At 38.8% G+C, this 24027-nt stretch overlaps 2 protein-coding genes across 4 annotated transcripts in view; both read left to right on the top strand.

Moving 5' to 3' along the window:
* MTDH (metadherin) overlaps nt 1-15713 on the top strand; it is a 55407-nt gene extending 39694 nt beyond the window's left edge. For all 3 annotated transcript variants that reach the window (XM_059901603.1, XM_059901602.1, XM_059901601.1), the window contains 5 exons: nt 2077-2201; nt 6979-7086; nt 9275-9415; nt 11797-11953; nt 12602-15713. In XM_059901603.1, the coding sequence (XP_059757586.1) occupies nt 2077-2201; nt 6979-7086; nt 9275-9415; nt 11797-11953; nt 12602-12672 (602 nt within the window). In that variant the 3' untranslated portion in view covers nt 12673-15713. The remainder of the gene's footprint in view (nt 1-2076; nt 2202-6978; nt 7087-9274; nt 9416-11796; nt 11954-12601) is intronic.
* A 5396-nt stretch (nt 15714-21109) lies between these two features.
* On the top strand, nt 21110-22520 carry LOC132351726 (activator of 90 kDa heat shock protein ATPase homolog 1-like). The gene is given in 4 exon segments (XM_059901717.1): nt 21110-21123; nt 21466-21936; nt 21938-22171; nt 22207-22520. Coding segments are annotated over 4 exon segments (948 nt in total). The 3' UTR covers nt 22436-22520.
* The last annotated feature ends 1507 nt before the right edge of the window (nt 22521-24027 follow it).

The raw sequence follows: 24027 nt of genomic DNA, 5'->3' as shown, positions 1-24027 counted from the left end.
CTACATTAAAACATAACCAAGTGTATCTTATGGAGAGACTTATCAGGATTGTGAGAAATAAATTCTTAATTGTGTATGCCTGATAGCTTAGAAACTGTCTTTCTATTGTTAATGTCATCAGTGATATATTAAAAGCAGTAGGTACCATTTATTGAGCACTTACTGCATTGCTCTGAACTGCTTTACATGTATCTAATATAATCCTTTCAACAATCCTATGAAGTTGGTACATAGCCAATTAAGATTAAGACATTTGACCAAAATCACATAGTTATTAAGTGGTAGAGCAATATTCAGATATAGGTCTGTTTGACTCTGAGGTCCATGCTCTTAACCTCTATGCTGTTACTATGTAATACTGGCTCTGGATACCTGCTCATGGTAGTAAATTTAGAAATATAGGAAGGGACTTCCTTTTTTGTAACACATTTCACACTTGTACTCAGTTGTTCCATGTTTTTCCTCTACTGGACCATGAATTCTTGCTTATGATGTTTTCAGTCTCTCCCCATCCTCTACTGGTTTAGCCCCTCTTCTCCCTTTTCGCACTTCCCATGACAGAATCTGTCACTCTGTACTTAATTGTTGTACTTATCTTCATCCCTGAGTAGACAGTGAGCTCCATGTGGGGAGGGATTATTTCATACTCATTTTTGTACCTCTGTTACCTGTCTAGCTCAAGTTCTAGTATTTAATAAGTACTTAATAAGATGAAATTCCTATAACTCCATTGTTAAGATGTATCTATTATTAATGTATTCTTTTCTTTTATCTCTTCCTCTTATAAATTTGGGATCATGTTGCACAGGCAATTTTGTCTATGATTTTTATTCTATGAGCATTTTCCCAGATCATAATATATTTATCCAAAACATAGATTTTTTTAAAAGTCTTCATGAGGTCGTATAATAATACGTCCCCTCTAAACAAAAATAATAGAATTCATGTGGAAAAATAAGAATAGTGAAGAAAATAGGAGTAATGCAGGCAGATTTGTTGTTCTAGATAATAAAATGTATTACAAGTTATATTTTGTATGACAGGAATAGATGACTGGAACAGAAATTCCAGAAACAGACTGAAGTATATATTTAAGAATTTAATATTTGGTAAAAGTAGCATTTGGCGTTAATTGGGGAAAGGTTGGATTTTTTTTCAATAAAGAGCAATGTTAGAATGACTTGTTAACCATTTAGAAATAAAGCCTAACTTCTGTTATGTTAACATTAAGTAGTTATTATAGATGTATATATGGATGTGTATGATGTCCAGGGAGAGGAGGGAAGAATTAATTTTGAGAGCTACTTATCTAACCAGGGTAAAGCCAAAGATTGTTTTTCTCTTTTAGAATAAGCCAGTGATAGCTTCCCAAAGGAGGTGAAAATTCAGTGCTTCCTAGAGTGAAAGAATTTGGAAGTCTGGATTAGAAATTTATTCTTAAAAAAAAAAAAAAATTATTCTTGAGAAGAGGGTGATAGAAGCCCTGAAAGTGACTCACATATTTTGGAAAGATAAAAGTACCATTGAATAATCTGAAAAAATATAAGAAGGTAAAGTGTTTTTTAAAAAAGAGGAGAAAAAGAAGAGGTTGACTATTTTGCATGACTTGGTGAATTTGAAGAAGAACCTAATCTTAAACAGTTCATAAGGAGGGGAGGAGCATGATTTTGGCACTACTCTTAGAGACTGACTCATTTTATACCCTGAGGGGAAGAATCAGAAAAAATGACCAAGTCCTAGACGAAGTTAGACATAAACAGTGAAAAGAAAGCAAATTCAGGGGATAAACTTCCTTTGATAATAAAGGAAGTAGCGAGAGTGGAATAAATGGTTCATTCATAAGTTTTCTGGAGTTTCTTAGACATTCCATCTAGTCATATGATGTGCCCAGCAGAAGTTGGGTAAAGGTTTTTACCGTCATGTTATTGGGTATTTTTCCTAGCTCTTAAAATGTACTTGGGAGGAAGAAGAGCAGTAGTTTAAAATTACAGCTTAGTTCAACATAAGGAATTTTGGGTTTTGCATTTAGTTTTTGGCAGAAATGACAGATGCCTAATTCACACTGTTAAATTTTAGATGGTATGTCTTCTGCTGATCCCAGCTCTGATTGGAATGCGCCAGCAGAAGAGTGGGGAAATTGGGTAGATGAAGAAAGAGCTTCACTGCAGAAGTCCCAGGAACCAATTCCTGATGATCAAAAAGTGAGTAAAGGGATTGGTGGGTATGTTTATTTCTCTGTGCAATCAACTGTACTGGAATTATTAAGGGTTACATTCCGTATTACAAATATATCCAGGGGTAGAGTTGCTTCAGAGAGACATTCTAATCATATTTGCTTCAGTCATCTTATGTCCGCATGCCTTCTCTCTATTACTGTTTCTTCTTTCCACAAATTATTGAGGATTCTACTATGTGGAAAGCACTATTTATTATATACTGATAAGAAAAAAAAACGCACAATTCCTGTCCTCATCAGAATTATTATAACAGCCTACCAACTGTTTAGTGTGTTTAGAGAAGAGTAGATTGGTTCTCAATGAAAAATTAAGGAAAACTTCATAGCAAGATAAGACTGAGAACCTTATGAAAAAGGGACCAAGGCAGGAAAGTAACATGTTTGGTGGAGAGGTATAATACACGTGTGGAATCAGTTGGTGGTAGGATCAATTGTTTTTGTATGTCAGTCTTCCCCTTCTAGGCTTCATTCCTTAAAGAAAGGGACCGTGAAGTTTTTATTTTTGTAGCTCTATAAACTAGAGCTACAAAACATGCTTCACATTCAGTAAATGAATAAATAGATGAAATGAGTGATATATATACCTTGCCACATTTTTATGGAATTCTAGAAGTAATGAGAACCTACTGACAGCTTTTAAACTAGGGATAACCTAATCATTGCTAGGGTTAGAAAAATTAGGCTGGGAGCTTCCCTGGTGGTCCAGTGGGTACGACTCCAAGCTCCCAATGCAGGAGGCCCGGGTTTGATCCCTGGTCGGGGAACTAGAATCCTGCATGCTTGCTGCAACTAAGAGCCCTCATGCTGCAACTAAAAGATCCCGCATGCCGCGACTTCCCTGGTGGTCCAGTGGCTAAGACTCTGCACTCCCAGTGCAAGGGGCCCAGGTTCGATCCCTGGTCAGGGAACTAGATCCCACATGCCGCAACTAAGAGTTCAAATGCCACAACTAAGAGTTCAAATTCCACAGCTAAAGGTCCCGCATGCCACAACTAAAAAAAGATCCCATGTGCCACAACGAAGATCCCGCACACGACAACAAAGATCCCGCGTGCCGCAACTAAGACCCAACACAGCCAAATAAATATATATATATATATATATATATATATATATATATATATATATATATATAAAAAGAATAAAAAGATCACTCATGCCGCAACCAGAAAAGATTCTGCACGCTGCAACGAAGATCCTGTGTGCCACAACTAAGACCCGGCACAGCCTAAATAAATAAATAAATAAATAAATTTTTTGAAAAAGAAAAATTAGGCTGGATATAACAAAAATGAGAAGACTGGTTTGGGAGGCTATTTTGTACTATTTTGATTGCATGAATCAGGAGGAGATAATGAACTAAGTTGATAACTTTGAAAAGTAAATGGAAGTGGTTATTTACAAGAGACATTAAGCTACTGATTGAACTTTTCTACTGGTTGGTTATACAAAGAAGGGTGAAAAGTCAGAGAGGCTCTGAAGATACTAGGGCCATTATTATTCAACAGACATTAATTGCATCTGCCATGGGTCAGGTATTGTGCTAACAGAGAAACAAGACACAATTACTGCCTTCGAGGAGCCTACAGTCTAGTTAGGGAGGAGAGGAGGGAGACAGGCACACTGGAAGATAAAAGTAATGTTATAATGTGTTAGGTATTATGGAAGCACTTCGGCGTTTTAGCAAAGGCATCCCAGAGGTAAAAGCAGAATGTGTAGCAAAGAGTGGTCAGAAATGAGATTGGAAAGGGAAGCAGAAACCAGGTTCTACAAGCCCTTGAATGTCATGTTTAAAACCTTGGATTTCCCGCCTGCCAATGCAGGGGACACGGGTTCGAGCCCTGGTCCGGGAAGATCCCACATGCCACAGAGCAACTAAGCCCGTGTGCCACAACTACTGAGCCTGCGCTCTAGAGCCCATGAACCACAACTGCTGAGCCCGCGTGCTGCAACCACTGAAGCCCGCGCGCCTAGAGCCCATGCTCCGCAACAAGAGAAGCCGCCGCAAAGAGAAGACCGCACACCACAATGAAGAGTAGCCCCCACTCACCACAACTAGAGAAAGCCCGTGCACAGCAACGAAGACCCAATGCAGCCATAAATTAATTAATTAATTAATTTTTAAAAAAAGACTTGGATTTTGTCCTATAAATAATGGAAGAATTTTAATCTAAAGTGGTGTGCTTTTTGGTTTTTGGTGTTTTTGTTTGGTTGGTTTTGGTTTGATTTGGGGTTTTTTTGTTTTTGTGGGTTCTTTGGGTTTTGTTTTTGTTTTGGCTACTCTGGCAATTAATGTAGAAAAAGGAGTGGAGGCATAATGAGAATAAAGGCAGGAATACCAGTTTAGAGGTTGTTCTAGTAGTCCTGTACAGTAGTGGTAAGAATGGTATACAGAGTAGAGGACAGATTTGAAAAATAAATTGAAGCAAAATCAACAGAACATATGGTTAGAATTGATTGGAGAAAGAATCATCAAAAATGACTTCCAGAATTGTAGCTTAGGTAACTGGGATGGTGAAAGTGGTGCTCCCAACAGAGAAAGCAAAAGCTACTTAATTGGGGGAAAGATCGTTGGTTCAGTTTGGGATGTGTTAGATGCAAGGTGTTTTGTAGATAGGCCTAAGAAAAGTTGGTTGCAACGGGTTAAAGCTTTGGGAGAAGATTTGTATTTGGAAGTTATTAGTATATGGTTGTTAAAACTTTGAGGGTGAGTGAAATGTGTAGAAAATTTTATAGAGTTGAAAAGAGCAATGTAATGAGCATAGAAATCTGGGGAACTCCCAACTTTTAAGCCCGTGAAAGAAACTGAGGGAGGAGAGTTCTGGGACACAGAGGCTGAGACATTTGCTCTCTGGTAATTTAGAGCAGTTTCATTAGAAACCTTGGACTCTAGTAGCCAGTCGGAGTAAGTTGAGTAAAATGATGCTTAAAAAATAATAAGGTATTTTTTTCTTGGGACTTCCCTGGTGGTCCAGTGGGTAAGACTCCACGCTCCCTATGCAGGGGGCCCAGGTTCAATCCCTGCTTAGGGAACTAGATCCCTCATGCTGCAGCTAAGACCTGGCGCAGCCAAATAAATAAATAAATAATTTTTTTAAAAAGATTTTTTTTCTTAAGCAAGTTTGGGTATGGATGGAGAAGTAGTGGATAACAGCAAACTGTAGTATGACGAAGGGTTTTGTTGGGGTCGTTTGTATTTTAATGATAGGAGAGATTTTAGTGCAGGGGTCAGCAAACTTTTATTTAAAAGGCCATGCACTAGTGCAAAAGCAGCCATAGACAGTATGGATGGATTATAAATTGGCTGAGAAGCAGACTGACCAGAGTCCTTGTGACCTGAATATCCTTCAGAGGATACATCTTTTCATATGACATTTTAATCATTGTGAGCCTATGGTAAAAACTTCTGTGGAAGTTTCTCCACAACTAGCAACCAACTTGGACAGAAAGTCTCTTAGCTAAGTTTAGCAGGATTTGTGCAGGATTTGGTTTGGTTTTGTTTTTCCATCTGCTAGTAATTTCTGTAAACTCTTTGATGGTTCATGAGACCTCCAAAATCATCCTAATGACTATGGTGCTGAGCAGAGAAATAGCAAGTTAGCTATATCATCTCTCCCTTTAAGTAGAGTCTAAGAATCTTTGCTGTCATCTGTACAGAATAAGCTAAGAGCACTTTTCCATAGAAAACTCAGCTATATATGGTATGTGTGAAGAAATATCATTCATACTAATTTAACAATTCTAATTTGCTATTCTTGTCATGCAGAATATTACTTTCAATGACATTCCTTCTCAAATTCAATTTTTTTAATTCTTTTCTTTTGAGGTAATTATAGAGTCACATGTACTTTTTTAATATTTATTTATTTATTTATTTAGGCTGTGCTGGGTCTTCAGTGCGGCATGTAGGATCTTTTAGTTGCAGCATGCAGGCTCAGAGTTGCCGCATGTGGGCTTCTTGGTTGTGGCATGCTACCTCTTAGTTGTGGCCCACATGTGGGATTTAGTTCCCCGACCAGGGATCGAACTCAGGGCCCCTGCATTGGGAGCACGGAGTCTTACCCACTGGACCACCAGGGAAGTCCCAGAGTCACATGTACTTGTAAGAAATAATACAGAAAAATCCCTTGTACCCTTTACCCAGTGTCTCCCAATGGTAACATCTTGCAAAAGCATAGTACAGTGTCAAAACCAGGCCATTGACATTGATACAGTCAAGATACAGAACATTTCTAATGTCTTTTGTGAAATGTCTGTTCGTATCTTTTGCACACTTTCTAATTGGATTGTTTATTTGTTTACTGTTGAATTTTGAGTGTTCTTTATATAATCTAGATACAAGTCCTTTGTTGGATATGTGGTTTACAAATATTTTCTCCTACTCTGTAGCTTGTCATTCTCTTAACAGGGTCAAGTTCAATTTTAATGCAAATAGTTCTGTGTTTAAATAAATTACCTAAGAAACGAGTTTTTAAAAACCAAGGTTTGCACAGCTGTCTAATTGATCATGTAGTGAGTGATGAAAGATGTACGAAAAGGGGTTTATCATAATAGAAGAGTGAAGTTCCATGCACTTTTGTTATTTTTTGAGTATGTGATTTCAGATCAGTTTTATTGTTACTAATTCTTATTCAGAATTTGGGAGAAAAAGACTGCACCTAATGAATTATTTCATAATAATTTTCTGAATAATGAAAACTTAACCAGTTGGTTCACGTCAGTATTTTTGCTTTTAACATCAGGTTTCAGATGATGATAAAGAAAAGGGAGAGGGAGCTCTTCCAACAGGGAAATCTAAAAAGAAAAAAAAGAAAAAGAAGAAGCAAGGTGAAGATAACTCTCCTGCACAGGTAGAGTATAAAACAACAGACATCATTCATCAAGCACCTACTGCTGACTTGTGAAAAGATGATTTGCAGATGCTAAGAAAGTGTAGAGGTATAAAGACACCATGTGAGACATCAAATTTACTTGAGAAGCATTTGAAAAGTCATAGAATGTTTTAAAGATTTTATATGTCATGCTGTAATAAAAATGTTATTGCTCTAAAGAAAATATCAAAGGTATACACCAAAAGCAAATAACTAAAATTCTAAATTAGATGCATTTTAGTTTATATTATGATGAAATGGAACAGGGGGTACAGTATTTCACACATACAGAAATTCTTTGAGTAATGGAATTTAGCAAATTAGAATTTTAGCACATTTAGGAGAACCATGCGCATAACAAGTGGAGTCTTTCCCTTGACTCTGAGTTTGCTGGCTGTTCCACTTGGTATCCTTTCCTGATTTTTTGGCTTCTAACAGAAACTTTATATTTATATCACTCCTACATTTTCCTTTTCTTTTCTTTGGTCTTTCCTATCTGGGAAAGTATTTTTAGATCATTATATAGAGGAAAACAAAGATATTTTAATTTCACATGTACTAGATTACTAGAAATACGCATGGATTTGTCTTTGAAAGCATTATCACTATTACATTACAACTTATGAAAATCTTATTTCTTCCTTATAACCATGTGGCTGATTGTCTTCATTCCTTTCAATGTAGGCGATGACCAAAACTTCTAGAGGATAGGCTACATTGTACTTTTCCTACATATTCTATTTGGAACAGATTTCTGCATGACTGTGTAAAGAAGTGTGTGTTCAGTTCTGTTTTGTTGTGCGAAGCACAACCCTTCATAAATGATACCAATCCATTATCAATATTAGCTTTTTCTCAGTAATAATAGGTGGGCATTAAGGTTAGCATAACTAAGATCAATGGACATAAAAGCAAAAACTATATAGTAGGTGTGCTTTTCTTGTTAGCTGAACTAGCTGATGAGAAATGTTATTGATAGCCATACTTTGTTAGTAATACTATCTGAAATCCATTTAGCCAGACTTTTTCTGGATTTCTGTGATTCATACTATGGCCTTTACTAATACTGCTTTTCTGGCTTGTAGATTAGGTGAGTTCCTTTTCAAGGAAATTTTGTGGGGTAGATGTATTCCTTAAATTTCAACTTAATTGGCAAAGGTCATTAAATTGTGAAAGTTCCTTTGGTATTCTGATATTCCTTTTAAAAAAATGATCTGTTTTTTAAATATAGTGAATAAGTATACAGGTTTTAGAGTCAGATCTGTATTCACATTTTAGTTCTGCCATTTACTGCGTTGTTTTTTGTTTGTTTGTTGTATTTTGCACAAGTTCCTTAACTGCATAGGTTGCTTTGAGAATTAAATGAGATATCCATGAAGTTCTGTGTAAAGTATATAGCACAGAGTAGCCTATGCATAAATGATTACGTTTTGGAATTTTTTTTTTCTTACCATTCACAATGATAGTCCTATTTAATATATTCTAATTCATACTTATTTCACATACCTAAGCACGTAATGTCTTTTAAAAAGTTTGAAGACCTAAGAATGGAAATGTTTAAACTTGGAAAAGACCATAAAAATTATCTACACAAATTTTATTTTACAGTTGAGGAAACTGCAGTTTGGGGAAATCAAAGATTTGTCCTTGATGTAAGCATTTGTCCTTGACTTAGCTAGGTTGTGGCATGGCCAAAATTGAAATTCCTATCTGTGTCCTTTCTACTGTGTAAGCTTAATTTATCTAGAAAATGCACTTATGTATAAATATTTCATTCCTTGAAGAAGTCATTAAGTGAAATGCTATTTCTAAAGTCTTAAAGTAGCACCTAATTCCCCGTGTACTTTTTCTAAAAGGAAAAAAATACTTGTTTGGTTTAGTAAATTAAATGGTTCCCATTTGGGGATGTGAGTGTGTTGTTTTTTAATTCACAGTTGATTTAAATCCCTGAGGAAAGCAGGGATGATGAACGTATATTCCAAATGTACCTATGGTTAAAATTCTTTGAATAATTATTTTTTTATGCTCTTTTAAGCCATTTGGGCAGTTTCTGAAATAAAATTGTCTTCTTGGAATACCTTCTGGACAGTAGTACTATAAACCAAATAGATTTTAATTAGTAAAAATGAGTGATTTGTATCATCTAATGCACTACTTTTCTCTGTAGGACACAGAAGAATTAGAAAAAGAGATTAGAGAAGAGCTCCCAGTGAATACCTCTAAGGTCCGTGCAAAACAGGAAAAAGCTTTTTCTTCGAAGACCATAAGCACTAGTGACCCAGCTGAAGCACTCATCAGAAACAGCCAGGTAACTTTCTGATACGTAAGGAATACAATTTTGATGACTTGAGAATTGTATTAATAGTAATATTTTATGGAGGCCCATGCTAAACATTTTAAATACACCAAATTGCCCTCACAACAACCCCACAAGAAAGGTGCAAACCATTATATAAATGAGTTTAGAGAAGTTGAAAAAGTTGGCCCAAGTCCCATAACTATCAGAGGCCAAACTAGAGAGAGCCACTAGACTGTATTTTTTTCTTAAATATCTAGGCATACAAGGGATAGATGCCTTACAGAAAATGTGACTGGTTCCACTCCCCCAAAAGCATGCACATAATATAACGTGACTATGGTCCGACCTCTCAGAATGTAACATTTGTTTAAAATTTGCTGACAGTGTCTTGAACTGTGTGCCATCTGTGGAAAATTTTGATATGTCAGAAGGGACCATTTTACAAAAGGTCTAGACCAGTGACACAAAGACCATAGCTCTTTAAAGTCTGATTTCTAATTTGGTAAGTTATATCATATAGAAATATAAGAAATATGAATGACCATGAAATTCTGCATGGTTCGTTTATATACTCATTCAAAAAATGTATTGAGAACCTACCACAATGCCACACACTATTTAAGATTCTGGGGACACATCAAAGAACAAAGCAGACAAAAAAATCTCTGCCTCTGTGGAGCTTACATATTTAATGAGACAGCTTTACACAAGAACCTGAATTACTGTTAAGAGAAAGAATTTGTAACAGTCTGGTACTAAAAATCTTAACCATACTTCCTATTTGGACTTGATGCTTTTAATTCCCTGAGAGTATTTTGACATAAAAGAATGCAGTCTCAATACATACATAGGACTTCCCTGGTGGCGCAGTGGTTAAGAATCCGCCTGCCAATGCAGGGGACACGGGTTCGAGCCCCGGTCCGGGAAGATCCCACATGCCGCAGAGCAACTAAACCCGTGCGCCACAACTACTGAGCCTGCACTCTAGAGCCCGCGTACCTAGAGCCCGTGCTCCACAACAAGAGAAGCCTGTACACCGCAATGAAGAGTAGCCCCCACTCGCCGCAACTAGAGAAAGCCTGCGTGCAGCAACGAACACCCAGCGCAGCCAAAAATATATAAATAACTTAATTTTTTTTAAAAATACATACATAAATTTAATAGACTGCAAAGGGTCATATGACATTTTGATGTTTTACTTAATAAGTCATTTTCAGAAGCCATCTTGTAAAGGATATTTGAGTCCTTCTGTGATTTAATATAGGTAAGTGAGAGAATGGGGAGGGAAAGAGATTTAAAATGAGTACTAAAACTTTTGGGTATGAAATAAATACAGGAAACATTATTAAAGTTGAACCAAGCAACATAACTGCAGCTTCAGATACCTGAAATAGGAAGAAGGAATCCTAGTAGTTACCTGGGTACACACATCTTCCTCTTGTTTCCTTTCCCATTGTGCTTTCTTGAACCCATGGAGCCTGGAAGAACAAGGGGCAAGAGAAGCATGACTTACCCTTGTTTCTATATTCAAAATAATCATCACAGGTAGAGCTAAAGGGTGAGATGATCTCTTACTCATCTATTACAGCCTCAAGGCACTGTAAGTGTTGGGGTTTCTGTTGTTACCTGTCCTGAACATTCATTAACAGGCCAAAAAAAAAAAAAAAAAACAGGCCTCATTCAGGCAAATCAGTTAGTTTACGTCTCTGCTCTGAGGTTGCAGAGGAGAAGGAAGATTCAAGAGTTCAGGCCCTACGCATTATGATTTCACTACCAGACTCAATAAAACTCTTGACGATTTGGACCTGAGTTTTACTTGTTGCTTTAATAGGTAAGACTAGTAGCCATAGCCTGCTGTATCTGAGGCCATCTTTTTCCTTGGAGAGGAAACTGAACCTGTTGCTGCTGCTCTTTGAGATATCCCTAACTCTTGAGAAGGACAAAAGGGAGTATCACCTACTGGTAGTTCAGAAATTTGCTATTTTCTTTTTGCCTTCACATGAAAAGGTTTTGAGGAGGTGAGAGTTAGTGGGAAGTGGACAGAACCATTGAATACCAAAACATAAAAAAATCCTGTTACTTGTAATGAAAAAGAAAAATGTAAAAGTTAATGAAAATGGAATTATTCACTCTTACGTGAAATTCAGTAAACATCTTGTGATTTTACACATTTATCCATTTTTATCCCAACCTGTATTTGTGGATATTGTAAATAAAGACTTATTTGGTTATATGTCACTAGAGGGCAGGCATGAGTTGTAGCGCTTCTGCTGATAAATTATTTGGCAACCATGTTCATATTACTGCTATACAGCCTCTTGTATTACTATGATACTTATTTTTATTTGAAATTTTTTATGAAAATCTAAGATAATTTCATTTCAAAATAGCCTATCAAGACTCTTCCACCTGCTATTTCTACCGAGCCATCTGTTATTTTATCAAAAAGTGATTCTGACAAGAGCTCTTCCCAAGTGCCACCGATGCTACAAGAAACAGATAAATCCAAGTCGAATACTAAGCAAAATAGTGTGCCTCCTTCACAGAGTAAGTAATTCTCATTTTTGGTTCTTTTGGTGTTCTCTGTACTGTCTATAAGTGTTACTGTCTTAGAAGTCTAATGGATTACTTACTACAGCATCCCTTTCCTCCTTTGCAAAGCCTAGATTCCTTGGACCCTTGTGGACCTCAGTTGGGAGGGCCAGGGAGCTGAAGTCACTTCAGGCAAGAATAGGTGGCCAAGGACATACACAGAGGAGGGCTATGCCTGCCCTTACTCGCCCAGTCCCTCCCTTTTTCTGTGCACATGTTCTTGAGACTGCAAATTGTCCTGTGCCCTTTTTTTTCACCTCTTTTTCTCCCTTTAGCTACCTTTAGTGTCCATTTTACCCACTTTCACTTTTATTACTTAGATTGAGTCTTTTAAACAATGGTTTTTCTAGGTCAAAACTGATGAAATATCATCCATATCGTTAAACCAAATAATACAGAGGAAAGGAAAAGAGGAAGGCAGCCAGAGAATAACCTAAAAACATGTAACTAGAACTTGAAAATGTAGACATAAAATTTGAGGCATCATTAGTGGATTTCAAAGCATGTTTTTATTGATACTTTCATATTTTTGAAACAGAACAGTATTTACTGTCCTAACTTCTCTCTCTCTCTCTTTTTTTTTTTTTTTTTTTTGCCTTTTAGCCAAGTCTGAAACTAGTTGGGAATCTCCCAAACAAATAAAAAAGAAGAAAAAAGCCAGACGGGAAACGTGAATATTTTTTTTCCTGAATTGGACATGTGTTTGCAAACACTGTCTTGAAGATTATGCTGTTTATGCAATAATTTGTGAACATGTACAGAGTTTTATATAAATTTAAACCGATTTTTAAAACAAAACTGTGAACACAACCACCGTAAAAATGGAATCAAAGGAAAGTTAATTTATGAAATTAAGAGGTCAGCAGAATTGGAAGACACTTGGGGAAAGTCTTTTCAATCTAACAACGATCTTAATTTAAGAATATTATCCTGGTTTTACAACAGTGCCCTGTTTACAACAGATTGTGCCCTGTCTCATCTGCAGCTGAGGAATAAAGGATTCTGATTAGAGAGAGGGTTGCCTACATATTAGTAAGCAGCTTCTTGGATCTTATGCACGGAACTTAAACCATTTGAATCTGTTTTATGCTTAAATCAAAGTGCTTTGATCAAATGCATAATCTGCCATATCTTTACATATTTGTTGGTAGCAATTTGTATTAAAGAAATCACAAGTGCAAATAAAAAGTCATTTATTATTTGTTTAACTAAACTGTCATGGTTTAGTTTACAATTTTTAAAAAGTTCTTAAAACATTCAAAATGCAGTTGACACTTGTATGGCTTATGAAGTTATTTTTGATAGTCTTACTTTACTTGAATTGTTCAAAGTACAGTATATTTTAAGTTAAGAAAGGTAAACTATATGTATTTGTTTTATACTTTTAAGGTTCAGACTCACAAATAATGCTCTTGTTGATGATTTGAAAACTTTCAGGCAAAATCCACCTTACATTTTTTCCTCTCCCTAGCAATTACTTTTTTTCCAGCATCAACTCTTCTTCATTACTAATACTTTTTTGACTTTAAAAATGAAATCTTTCACAAACTAGTTATACAGACAGAACTTTGATTACATGATGGAGAATGAAAAACTAAAGTCAGACAGCTTTAATTGACATTGTCAAGACCTCCAGTTATCAGGAATACATTTTTTTACTGCCTTAACCTGTAGTGCGTAGAATATGCATCAATTTCTTGAAGGGGATTCGTGTTTTTATAAGAATTTTCATGTAATTATTGCAATCGTGATCAAATAAGGAACGTTTCCTGCTTGAAACTGTATCGATTTAAATGATGTGTGAGATGTTTCACCATTTTCAGGCACTGTGTAATTCTATTGTAATAAACTGGCAGGTATCTTTGTAACTATAAATAGTGCATGCTCAGCCATGTACACTGTAAATAGCCTTTACCAAACGTGTTTGACAAGGACCATAATTAACATCACTTAGTGAATTGTGATAAAGAAAAAAAGCCATGATTTATTCGATGTGATTGGCTTAATTGTTTTCCTGTGGCGCCAAGAATGAAACTGTTTAACAGCTGTAACCAATGGTACTGATCTGTCCATCCAATCTTGTCTTTATTATATTTGACTGTGGTTTGATAGTATTGCATTGTCACACTAGGAAAGCTAAAGAAACAAAATGCTTTTAGTTTTGCTGAAGACTGGCCTTATTAATGGACAGCTTTCCTAACAAGTGATTATTAACTTTTATCAGGTGTTAACATCTGTTTCAGGAACATGGCAGTATGTTTACATGTCAGAAGTTTTGTTTAATTCTATATTTCTAAATTGATTTGTTTAAATAAATTCAGCAAATGGATAGCATTGTTTTTATTTGCTTCAATATCGGGGTAAATAAGCTAAAGTGCCAGGAGTGGATTTCTTCAAATGACTGTGCTCTGTTCGCTTTATATAGATGCTTCCTAAAGAGATCCAAGGATTCCTACATTGCAGCACTTTGTAAAGGTATCACAAAGGAGAATTGAATTAGGGAGTCTGTGTAATTTTAGAATGTGCCAAAAGATCTATGCTCAAAAAATTTAATTGAACTCTCTCAACTCTACCTCACCATTTCTTTATCTTAGAATTGTGTTGGCTATGTCGAATGTCGGACTTTATTTCTCCAGCTTAGTATCTCTCATTCAACCACCAACACCAGGTGTTAGAAACACCATCTTTTGAGGGGAGATTCGGTGTGGAGACGGAGAAGTGCACTGCTAAATTGGGGTGGATCCAGGATGGAGATACCTGTCCCTTCTCTCTGGCTCAAGAACTAGGGCATGGATTTTTATGTTTTAAGAGATGGCAGCTATGAGTGATAAAATTAATAAGTTCATTCTCTTACACATGCATGAGATGCAAACTCTTACACAAAGTATCATTGTTCATCGCTCTTGTTCCATAAAGTTGTTTATGTGACATGAAAGCAGTTTCTGGCGTCTGAACAGAGGAACTGTTTCCAACATAAACTCAGAAGGCAATAAAATCAAGGTAGTGATTCAGGGGAGAGAGGAGAGAGGGGAGCCTGTTGTCCTTTGGAGGCTTGGATTAGTTGTTCCCCAAACCACTAGTAGGGAGATAAGTGATCCCTTCAGGCTTTGTCAGGCCTGGAGGGGACCCTTGTTCTGATTAGCAAACAAAGCCTCCTAGAGAAACTACTGAAAACTCTCCCTCATCCTGACCTGTCTCCCCGTACTTAACTGAATGAAAATCCTTCCCTGTTCTGGAGCAAGGAGTAGTGGGTTAGGACTTCCTCAGACTGGAATCCTACCTCTCTGTATCCTGAATTGAGCAAAACAGTAGTTGAGAGAGTCCAAAAAACAAGTATTGAAATAAAATGTCATTAATGTAATTGACCGTGTTTACTTTGTGCATGCATTTTATTACGCGGGCAGTGGGAATGACTCATCTGAATCTAATGGTATTATTTCATAGGCTAATCCAGTTTGTACTTGGGTTAAAGATATTGAAGGGCAATATTTAACTACAGAGTTTAGTTTTTCTTAATTACAAACAGTCCTCTATTAATAGAGTGTGAAATATCTTTCAAAATTTAGAATTTAAGATGTCTAACAGATGTCTTAAGACTTTCCTATAAACTCATTGCACAAACTGGAATTACTTTCCGAAAGACTTAGGGAATGCAAATATGTTATTTGTAAAATGCATTGAGTATTGTAAATAAAACAAACCATTTTTGATTTAAGTTGCTCCTTACGGTTCTCTTATGGGAGGTCACTTCGCATCCTAAGCTAGTCTAAAGGCAGTGACTTTTTGATGTTCTTGATGTTTCTAAACTATAGGTTCTAAATGTTTCAAATGTTCTTGATGCTCTGAAACCGTAGGTGTACTTGCAGGCTTTACCACCGGCAAGTCAAGTATTTGGAGTGAAGCATCTCTTGAAATGTCCCTGTTCGTGACACAGTGTTCTCTATGGGAAACAGCTTCCATCTTACAGCAGTAGATGTAACTGCCACCAGATGTAGTGTATCACTTGTATCAACCTTTTAAATTAAGGAAATTAAACTCAAATTTGGCATTAGGTATTAGTATGGCTGTGTCCTAAACAACAGTGACTTAATATAGAAGTTTATTTCTCTTGCATGTGAAAAAAAAAAAAAAAAAAGAGAAAGCAGGCCTGAGAAAGCAGGCCAGGGCTACTCTGACACTCTGCAGGGCCAGGCATCCAAGGTCCTTCTGTGTTGCCCTTCCACATTCTCAACATGTGGCTTTCATGTCACGGTTGCAGACAGCTGCACCAGCTAGAAACCTCCTCTGAGCATTTCTGCTCCCTTCCTTTAAGAACACTTCTTACAAGTTGTTCACACCACACAGGCTTATCCACCCAAACTCAATCACTTGATCCTACTAGCTACAGAGGGGGATGGGAAGTAATAGTGTTTATCCTGGGCTGTCATTGGCCAAATTAACATTTCAGGATTCATTCCTGAGGAAGCAGCAGAGAAGTGGTTATCAGGAACAGCTAGCAGTCTTCTGTCACAGGGTTGACTACGTTGTGTATATCCTGCAGCCAAGTGTCACTTTTAAGGTCAGGTTTTAGCTTTTCCAATCGAGCAGAAATTTTAAAATCTCTTGGATGCTGCTCAGAGTAGCAGCTGATAGTGTTTCAACTTACATGTAATAGATGGTGGAAGAAATTTCTGCCACTCAGTGACTGCTTGAAATTCTAGAGACCTAGAGGCTTAAAAAAACTTAGCAGCCTGCTTTCACACCTACACTGCAAGTATAGATTATAACAATTTTCAGTAGAAGTTACCCTGGTGTCTAATGTAATCTTTAAAAAATTAAAAGGCACTGTTACTATTCTAAATACTTTAACACAATGATTTCTAGTCCTACCATCAAGAAAGGTATATGAGTTTAAAAAAAAAAAAAAAAGAAAGGTATATGAGGTACATTATAAGATGTTTGCTACCTACTTAATTAACAATACTGAGGTTCATGAATAGGCTAATCTGAAGAAAATTTTAAGCAGATTCAAGGTCATCCCCGTGATAATGGCATTCTTTTTTGTATGTGTGCTTTCCTTTTTTATTTATTGTATCAAAGCATTCAAAATGAATATATGTAACATGTACATAAATTATAAAGCATAATAAAATGAACACCTCTGAAACCACCATTCTGCTTAAGAAATAGAACATTACCAGTAGGGGGATCTTGGGGGTGAGCTTGCTGTTTGTTGTTGTCAGGTAACAGGACCAAGGCGGGGTGTAGGGGCGGGCTGAGGAGGCATGGATGAAACTAGCTGCTCTCAGGTGCCCAGCAGGGGCACAGCTCCTTTTCGGGGCCACAACTGAGTAGGGGTCCCAGGTAACACATAGCCTGGTCTTGGAAGGGTGTCATGACAGCCTCACTGCTACTGCTTCCTCGATTCACTCCACTGACATCTGTTGGGAAATTGTTGTAATAAATATGCATACGCACAGTGAATCTGAACATGAATAGTGCCCTCGGAGTTGCGTAGTGCACGCTTTACGTGGCAGCGTTTCCCCAGGGAAAGAGGGTAGCGAGGCTCTTTTCTAGACAGGAGCTTCCCCCAGGGTTCAGAAGAGTAGCGTGTGTCCTTAGGGCAAGGGTTCCTTGCAAAGTTGGCTGAGGGGGCTGCAGACATTCTGAAAAACACCACAAGGGTGTTTACTGGCTGGACAACCAGAGCTGTTAGCTACTTAAGACCCTGGAATTATGAATGCTTTCTTTCTCTTCTAAACTGTCTTCAATAATTTAAAAAATATATTGCCGGGAAAGTTTGGAGCTATTTCCCATTTCTTATCAAAACTGAAATGACCACAATAATGAACAATGGAAGAAAACCTTCCTTAGCACTGGAACTAGGAAAGGCGCATCCAAATGCCAGAAACCGGGGGGCATTTCTGTTAATTAGCAATCAAAATCCAGAAATTTATCGAAAGAATAAAACAGGTATAATATCAAGAAATCTAACATTTCATTTAATCGCAAGATTAAAGCAGAAAAAGTACATGATCGTGACACTAAGCTGAAGTATTATAATCCAACAGCTATTCCAATTTAGATTTTAAAAACTTGAAGTAGGTGAAATACTAAAGTCATATCCATTAAAGTCAGAGCAAGGCAGGATTACTTGCTAGTCAACATTGTCTTAGGTATGAACAGTTAAAAATATGCTTAAATTGGGACTTTCCTGGTGGTCCAGTGGTCAAGACTCCGTCCTCCCAATGCAGGAGGCACGGGTTCAATCCCTGGTCAGGGAACTAGATCCTGCAGGCCGCAACAAAAGATCCCGCGTGCCTCAACCAAGACCCGGCGCAGCCAAATAGATAAATAAATATTTTTTAAAAAAACATAGAAACCATCTGTATTTTTAAAAAATGTTTAAATTGGTACAACATCAAAGAAGAGAGAAATCATTTTTTCCTGTTTTCATACCTAGAAAACCCAAGAGATTCTAATAAAAAGCTTATGAGCACTAGGAAGAGAATACGCTAAAGTGGCAGATACACGAAACCAATAGAATTTTATGTACTAGAATAAGCACCTAGAAAAGGAAATGGAAAAAAAAATCCAGTTACATCACAACTAAAACTATGATTTTTTTTTTTTTTGCCCGCGCCTCACGGCTTGTGGGATCTTAGTTCCCTGACCAGGGATCAAACCCAGGGCACCGGCAGTGAAAGTGCCAAGCCCTAACCACTGGACAACCAGGGAATTTCCATAACTACCGTATCTAGAAATAAATGTTTCAAGAAAGATACAAGACCAAATGAAAACTGTAGTCTTTTTGAAGGACAGAATAACGATCTAACAAATGAAAAACTATCCTTCTTTATTTGGAAAACAAAAATATCAATATTTCCCAAATATATAAATTCAGCTCAATTCCAGTTAGACTGAAACAGATTTTTCAAGTACCTCAAAGACTATGGAAACAAATAATTTGAAAAAAATGAAGTAAGAAAAAGTAGCGAGCAGCTGCAAGAGAGGGCAAGGGGGCCCACCTCATGAATACCAGTTATGAGAATAAAATTTAAAATGACTTGTATCCATCAGGGTTCTTAGTGGTAAAACCCAGAATCCCCTCTGGCTAGTTTATGCTGAAAAGGAATCTGGAAGCACAAGAGATCCAGATTCCCTTAACCTACCAGGAGTAACACCTGGCCTCATAGTCTGCTGGAGCAGAAACAACCCCCCCACCAGCTCCCATGAGGATGCCCAGACCTGAACTCCTGACTCAGCTGCTGCTGCAGGCCATGCCTCCACAACTGGGTTCTGCCCAGGCCTCCTGTTTCCCCCCTCCTTTCTTAGTGTTGGGCAGGGGCAAGGTCATATCCATGTGTGTCAAGCAGCAAGAGATACCAGACAATGAATTTTGGCTGTGTGAGCAACTCCAAACATAAAGTATATTCAAAATTTATTGAGCATTACACCAATGCAGTTTAATAAGTTGTCAACAAAAAGATAGTCAAATAAGTTGGAAGAACAGGATGGGGAATCCAGAGGTACATTCCTATATTCATGGGAATTCTGTATACAGTTTAAGTGGTGTTTTAGTTTTGTGGTAAAAGGTTGATTTCTTTAATAGATGGTACTGGCACAACTTATCTGACTAGAAGAAAATAAAGCTGGGCCCCATCATACCTTACATGAAAATAAATCCCAGTTGGATTAAAGACTGAAAAAAAATATTTTTTAATCTTAAAAGACAATGCAGGAAACTACATGTACAACCCAGGAATGGAGGAGATATTCTTTCTTTGTTTTTATAAAGGAAAATTTTTTTTCAGTTTCATTGAGAAATAATTGACATATATCACTTTTTATGGGAAGATGTTCTTAACCAAGAATGGGAAACCTAGAAGCTGTAAAAGAGAAGGTAGACATATTTAACTGTATACAATTTTTAAAACTTTCAAAATGCTTTATTTTGGGACCGCCCTTGTGGCACAGTGGTTAAGAATCTGCCTGCCAATGCAGGGGACGCGGGTTCTAGCCCTGGTCCGGGAAGATCCCACGTGCCATGGAGCAACTAAGCCCGTGCGCCACAACTACTGAGCCTGCGCTCTAGAGCCTGCCAGCCACAACTACTGAGCCCGCGTGCCACAACTACTGAAGCCTGCACACCTAGAGCCCGTGCTCCGCAACAAGAGAAGCCACTGCAATGAGAAGCCCGCACACTGCAACGAAGAGTAGCCCCCGCTCACCACAACTAGAGAAAGCCCACGCGCAGCAACAAAGACCCAACGCGGCCAAAAATAAAATAAATTTTAAAAAATAAAAAAGAAAGACAAGTGACGAATTCACTGCTGATCAAAGATATGGAAAACGGAAGTATTTATGGTAACTTCCTCTGGAGCAGGATATTTCTGATATGATGCTAGCTGATCACCAATGGAATTAGAGTAGCCAGCTTCCCCTAGGGTAGCTAAACTAACACACATTTTTATATCACACTCTCCATGCTGAAGCATTCTAAAGTAAATTACAGATAGCAGCTCATGAGCAAAGCTATAAACTCAAGGTATTAATATTTAGAAGTGTGATTTTTAAGGTATGAAGTATAAAAAGTTGTTCTGAGAATTGCAGAATGGGACCAAGACAAAGGTATCTAGCCTTGTTATAAAGGGGCATTTTATGTGTCCTTTGAGGCAGGAAGCAAAGGGAAATAAAACTGTAGGAGAGAATGGCTGAAGATGCACTCCCACAGAGACTCTAAGCTCAAATACGGGACAACCCTACTCCCTTCACTGGGCTTTAATGCAAACTCAGAGCAATGGGAAGTCTGTTTAAGACCGGCATGCACATATATACACCACCAAATGTAAAATAGATAGCTAGTGGGAAGCAGCCGCATAGCACAGGGAGATCAGCTCCGTGCTTTGTGACCACCTAGAGGGGTGGGATAGGGAGGATGGTAGGGAGACGCAAGAGGGAGGAGATATGGGGATGTATGTATATGTATAGCTGATTCACTTTGTTATACAGCAGAAACTAACACGCCATTGTAAAGCAATTATACTCCAATAAATATGTTAAAAAAAAAAAAAAAAAAGACCCTAGGTGACAGTCGAGACCTTACAGTCAGAGTAAAAGCTGGAGAAGATAATGGTGCTGAAGAGGTACTAAGGGCATCTTTGACTCCAAGCAAATAATTTGGCTGGTAAGTGCTGAGACTGGCCCCTGCCCTCCGGCCTGGTGTGCCTACCATTGCCTATTACCACAGGGCAGGTTTAAAACCTGAAGGAGGAATCTGAAACCAATACAGACGGTAATTAGAATACAGGGCATGCTCTCAGCCCCTGCTATACAGCCCTACATCAAGGACACCCTATATCAATGACACAGGACACTTCTGCGGTTATCCGGCAGGTCAGTCAACAAGACTACAACTCCCATGAGGCTCAGCATGGCTGATTAAGGGTTCAGGGAAACAATGAGAAGTGTCCTTTGTGTCTCCACAGGACAGAGAGAGATGCTTCAAACTGGTCCACAGATAAGCTGAAAACACTGTTCCTAGCAGTGCGTGTGCAAGATGAGGAAGGCAAGTGCGAGGTGACCGAAGTGAATAAGCTTGATGGAGAGGCATCTATTTACAGTCGCAAAGGCAAACTTATCTTCTTTTATGAGTGGAGCGTCAAACTAAACTGGACAGGTACCTCTAAGTCTGGGGTGCAGTACAAGGGCCATGTGGAGATCCCCAACTCGTCTGATGAAAATAGTGTGGATGAAGTGGAGATTAGTGTGAGCCCTGTCAAGGGTGAGCCTGACATGAATCTCGTGGCCTTAATGAAGGAAGAAGGAGTGAAACCGCTAAGAGAAGCAATGGGAATTTACATCAGCACCCTGAAAACAGAGCTCACGCGGGGTATGATCTTGCCTACAATGAACGGAGAGGCAATAGACCCAGTCGGGCAGCCAGCACTGAAAACTGAGGCGCAAGGCTAAGCCTGCTCCTTCAAAAACCCAGGCCAGACCTGTTGGTGTCAAAATCCCCACTTGTAAGAACACCCTTAGAGAAACCTTCCTGACATCACCAGAGGAGCTCCATAGAGTTTTTACCACCCAGGAGCTTGTTCGGGCCTTTACCCATGCTCCTGCAATGTTAGAAGCAGACAAAGGGGACAAGTTTCACCTGGTAGATGGCAATGTCTCTGGAGAACTCACTGATCTGCTCTGTAGATAAAAGTTAAGGCTGTAATCTCTTTGATCCCTGAGAGACATATTGTGATGAAGTGGAGGTTTAAATCTTGGCCAGAAGGGCTCTTTGCCACCATCACCTTGACCTTCATTGACAAGAATGGAGAGACTGAGCTGTGCAAGGAAGGCCGAGGCATCCCTGGCCCTGAGGAGGAGAGGACACGGCAGGGCTGGCAGCGGTACTACCTTGAGGGCCTCAAACAGACCTTTGGCTATGGCGCACGCTTATTTTAGGGCCAGCTGCAGGGGGTACAGCCCGCGGAACACTTCAGTCCGGGCCTCTCCTGACTGGGGCTTGTGACTTACAGGATTGCACCATCCCACCCAACCACTAACTTGGGGCTGGGACCCCTTCCCTTCATATATACCTTGGGTTTGTGCATGTTTTCTGTTGAGTGGGAACAGAGGGTGATTTCTCTTTTATGTGTACATGCGCTAAATAAACCTAATTTAAAAATAAAAAAAAAAAGGACGCAGGACAGAAATTCCAGAATTAACTGAACCCCCATAGCAACTGTTGCCATGGGCGCTTCTAATCTAACCGGACAGCACCCCCCGACTCCATATAAGGCAAAATAATCACCATGTAGTAACCTTGTAGCATCCTGACCAATTACCTAATGCCATCCTGCCAGCTGGAATTTCCTTTGTCTTGAGGCTATAAAAGTTGGCTACTAGCCCACAAAGGGGGTCGGCTTTCCCTGGTCTACCAAGAAGTCGGCCCGCTATACTTGCCGCGCCCTCACTAACTCTGCTCTGTTCTTTGTTCTCCATAAACTCACTCTTTTTCTAAAATACTTCGTGTCTGGAAATTCTTCTTCCAACCCGCACCCGGACCACAATACCCATCCCATCCCCCGACTGCCATTTTTCAAACAAGAAAGAACTAGAAAAGTGGGTTCTAGGCTGGGCTCCTGGAGGCCACCACTGGAAGCCCTGAGTTCAGGAGGACACTGCCTAAAACACAAAACGCCTTAGACGTTAGGCACTGCTTGTAAGTGGAAGACTGGGAAGAACACAGAGAGCCATCAGGAGGTGCTGGCTGAATAACTTACGTGACACGCAGTGATGGCATTCTGTGTGGCTGCAGAAAGGAATAAGGCAAATCTCCATCTCCTGATATCTCATGATCACCGGGATATATTGTTAAACAAGAAAAGTAAGTGCTGATCTTCATACCCCTAGACCTTCTGTTCCTTCGGACGCTCCACAATCTGATTCCAAGCTACCTTTACCTTCGCCTCCCACTGCTCCCCTGCACACACCCCTTCCTGACTGTTCTTTGCCTGCTTCACCTAGAATACCCTTCCCTGGCTACACATAGTCCATTCCAGGCATGTGCAGCCCTATGGAACTTTCTCAGTGGAAGAAATGTCCTATATCTGTGCTGCCAAATATGGAAGCCACTAGCCACATGAGCCTATTGAGTCCCTAAAATGTGGCGAGTGCAACCGAGGGACCAAACTGATAACATAATTCAATTTATTGTATTGTATTTCCTTCTCAAGAGCCATATAGGCAGTCACTTCCAGATCAGTTTAAATCTCCTGGAATCCTTTCCTGATCTCCTCAGTCCTCATCCCTAACTCTTTTATGCACACACACACAGACTGTCCTGTCCCCCTCTGCAGGGCCCTGGCCTGCATCTATACCTGTCCTGTACCTGGATCCATCGCCCACGGTATCACTGCTGCCCTGTCTTCCTCAGCCGACTCCTTTGCATTCTTTGAGACCTTCTCTGTCCATTATCTTCCTGTGCCTCCACCGTGCCATCCTCACAGTGAAAATGGGAGAGCCATTCGCTGGATAGACACTTTTCAAGTGTG

The sequence above is a fragment of the Balaenoptera ricei genome, chromosome 17 (assembly GCF_028023285.1).
Source record: "Balaenoptera ricei isolate mBalRic1 chromosome 17, mBalRic1.hap2, whole genome shotgun sequence".
NCBI classification, from domain to species: domain Eukaryota; kingdom Metazoa; phylum Chordata; class Mammalia; order Artiodactyla; family Balaenopteridae; genus Balaenoptera; species Balaenoptera ricei.
The sequence above is the reverse complement of the archived record's forward strand: the minus strand, read 5'-3'. Positions and strand labels throughout refer to the sequence as shown.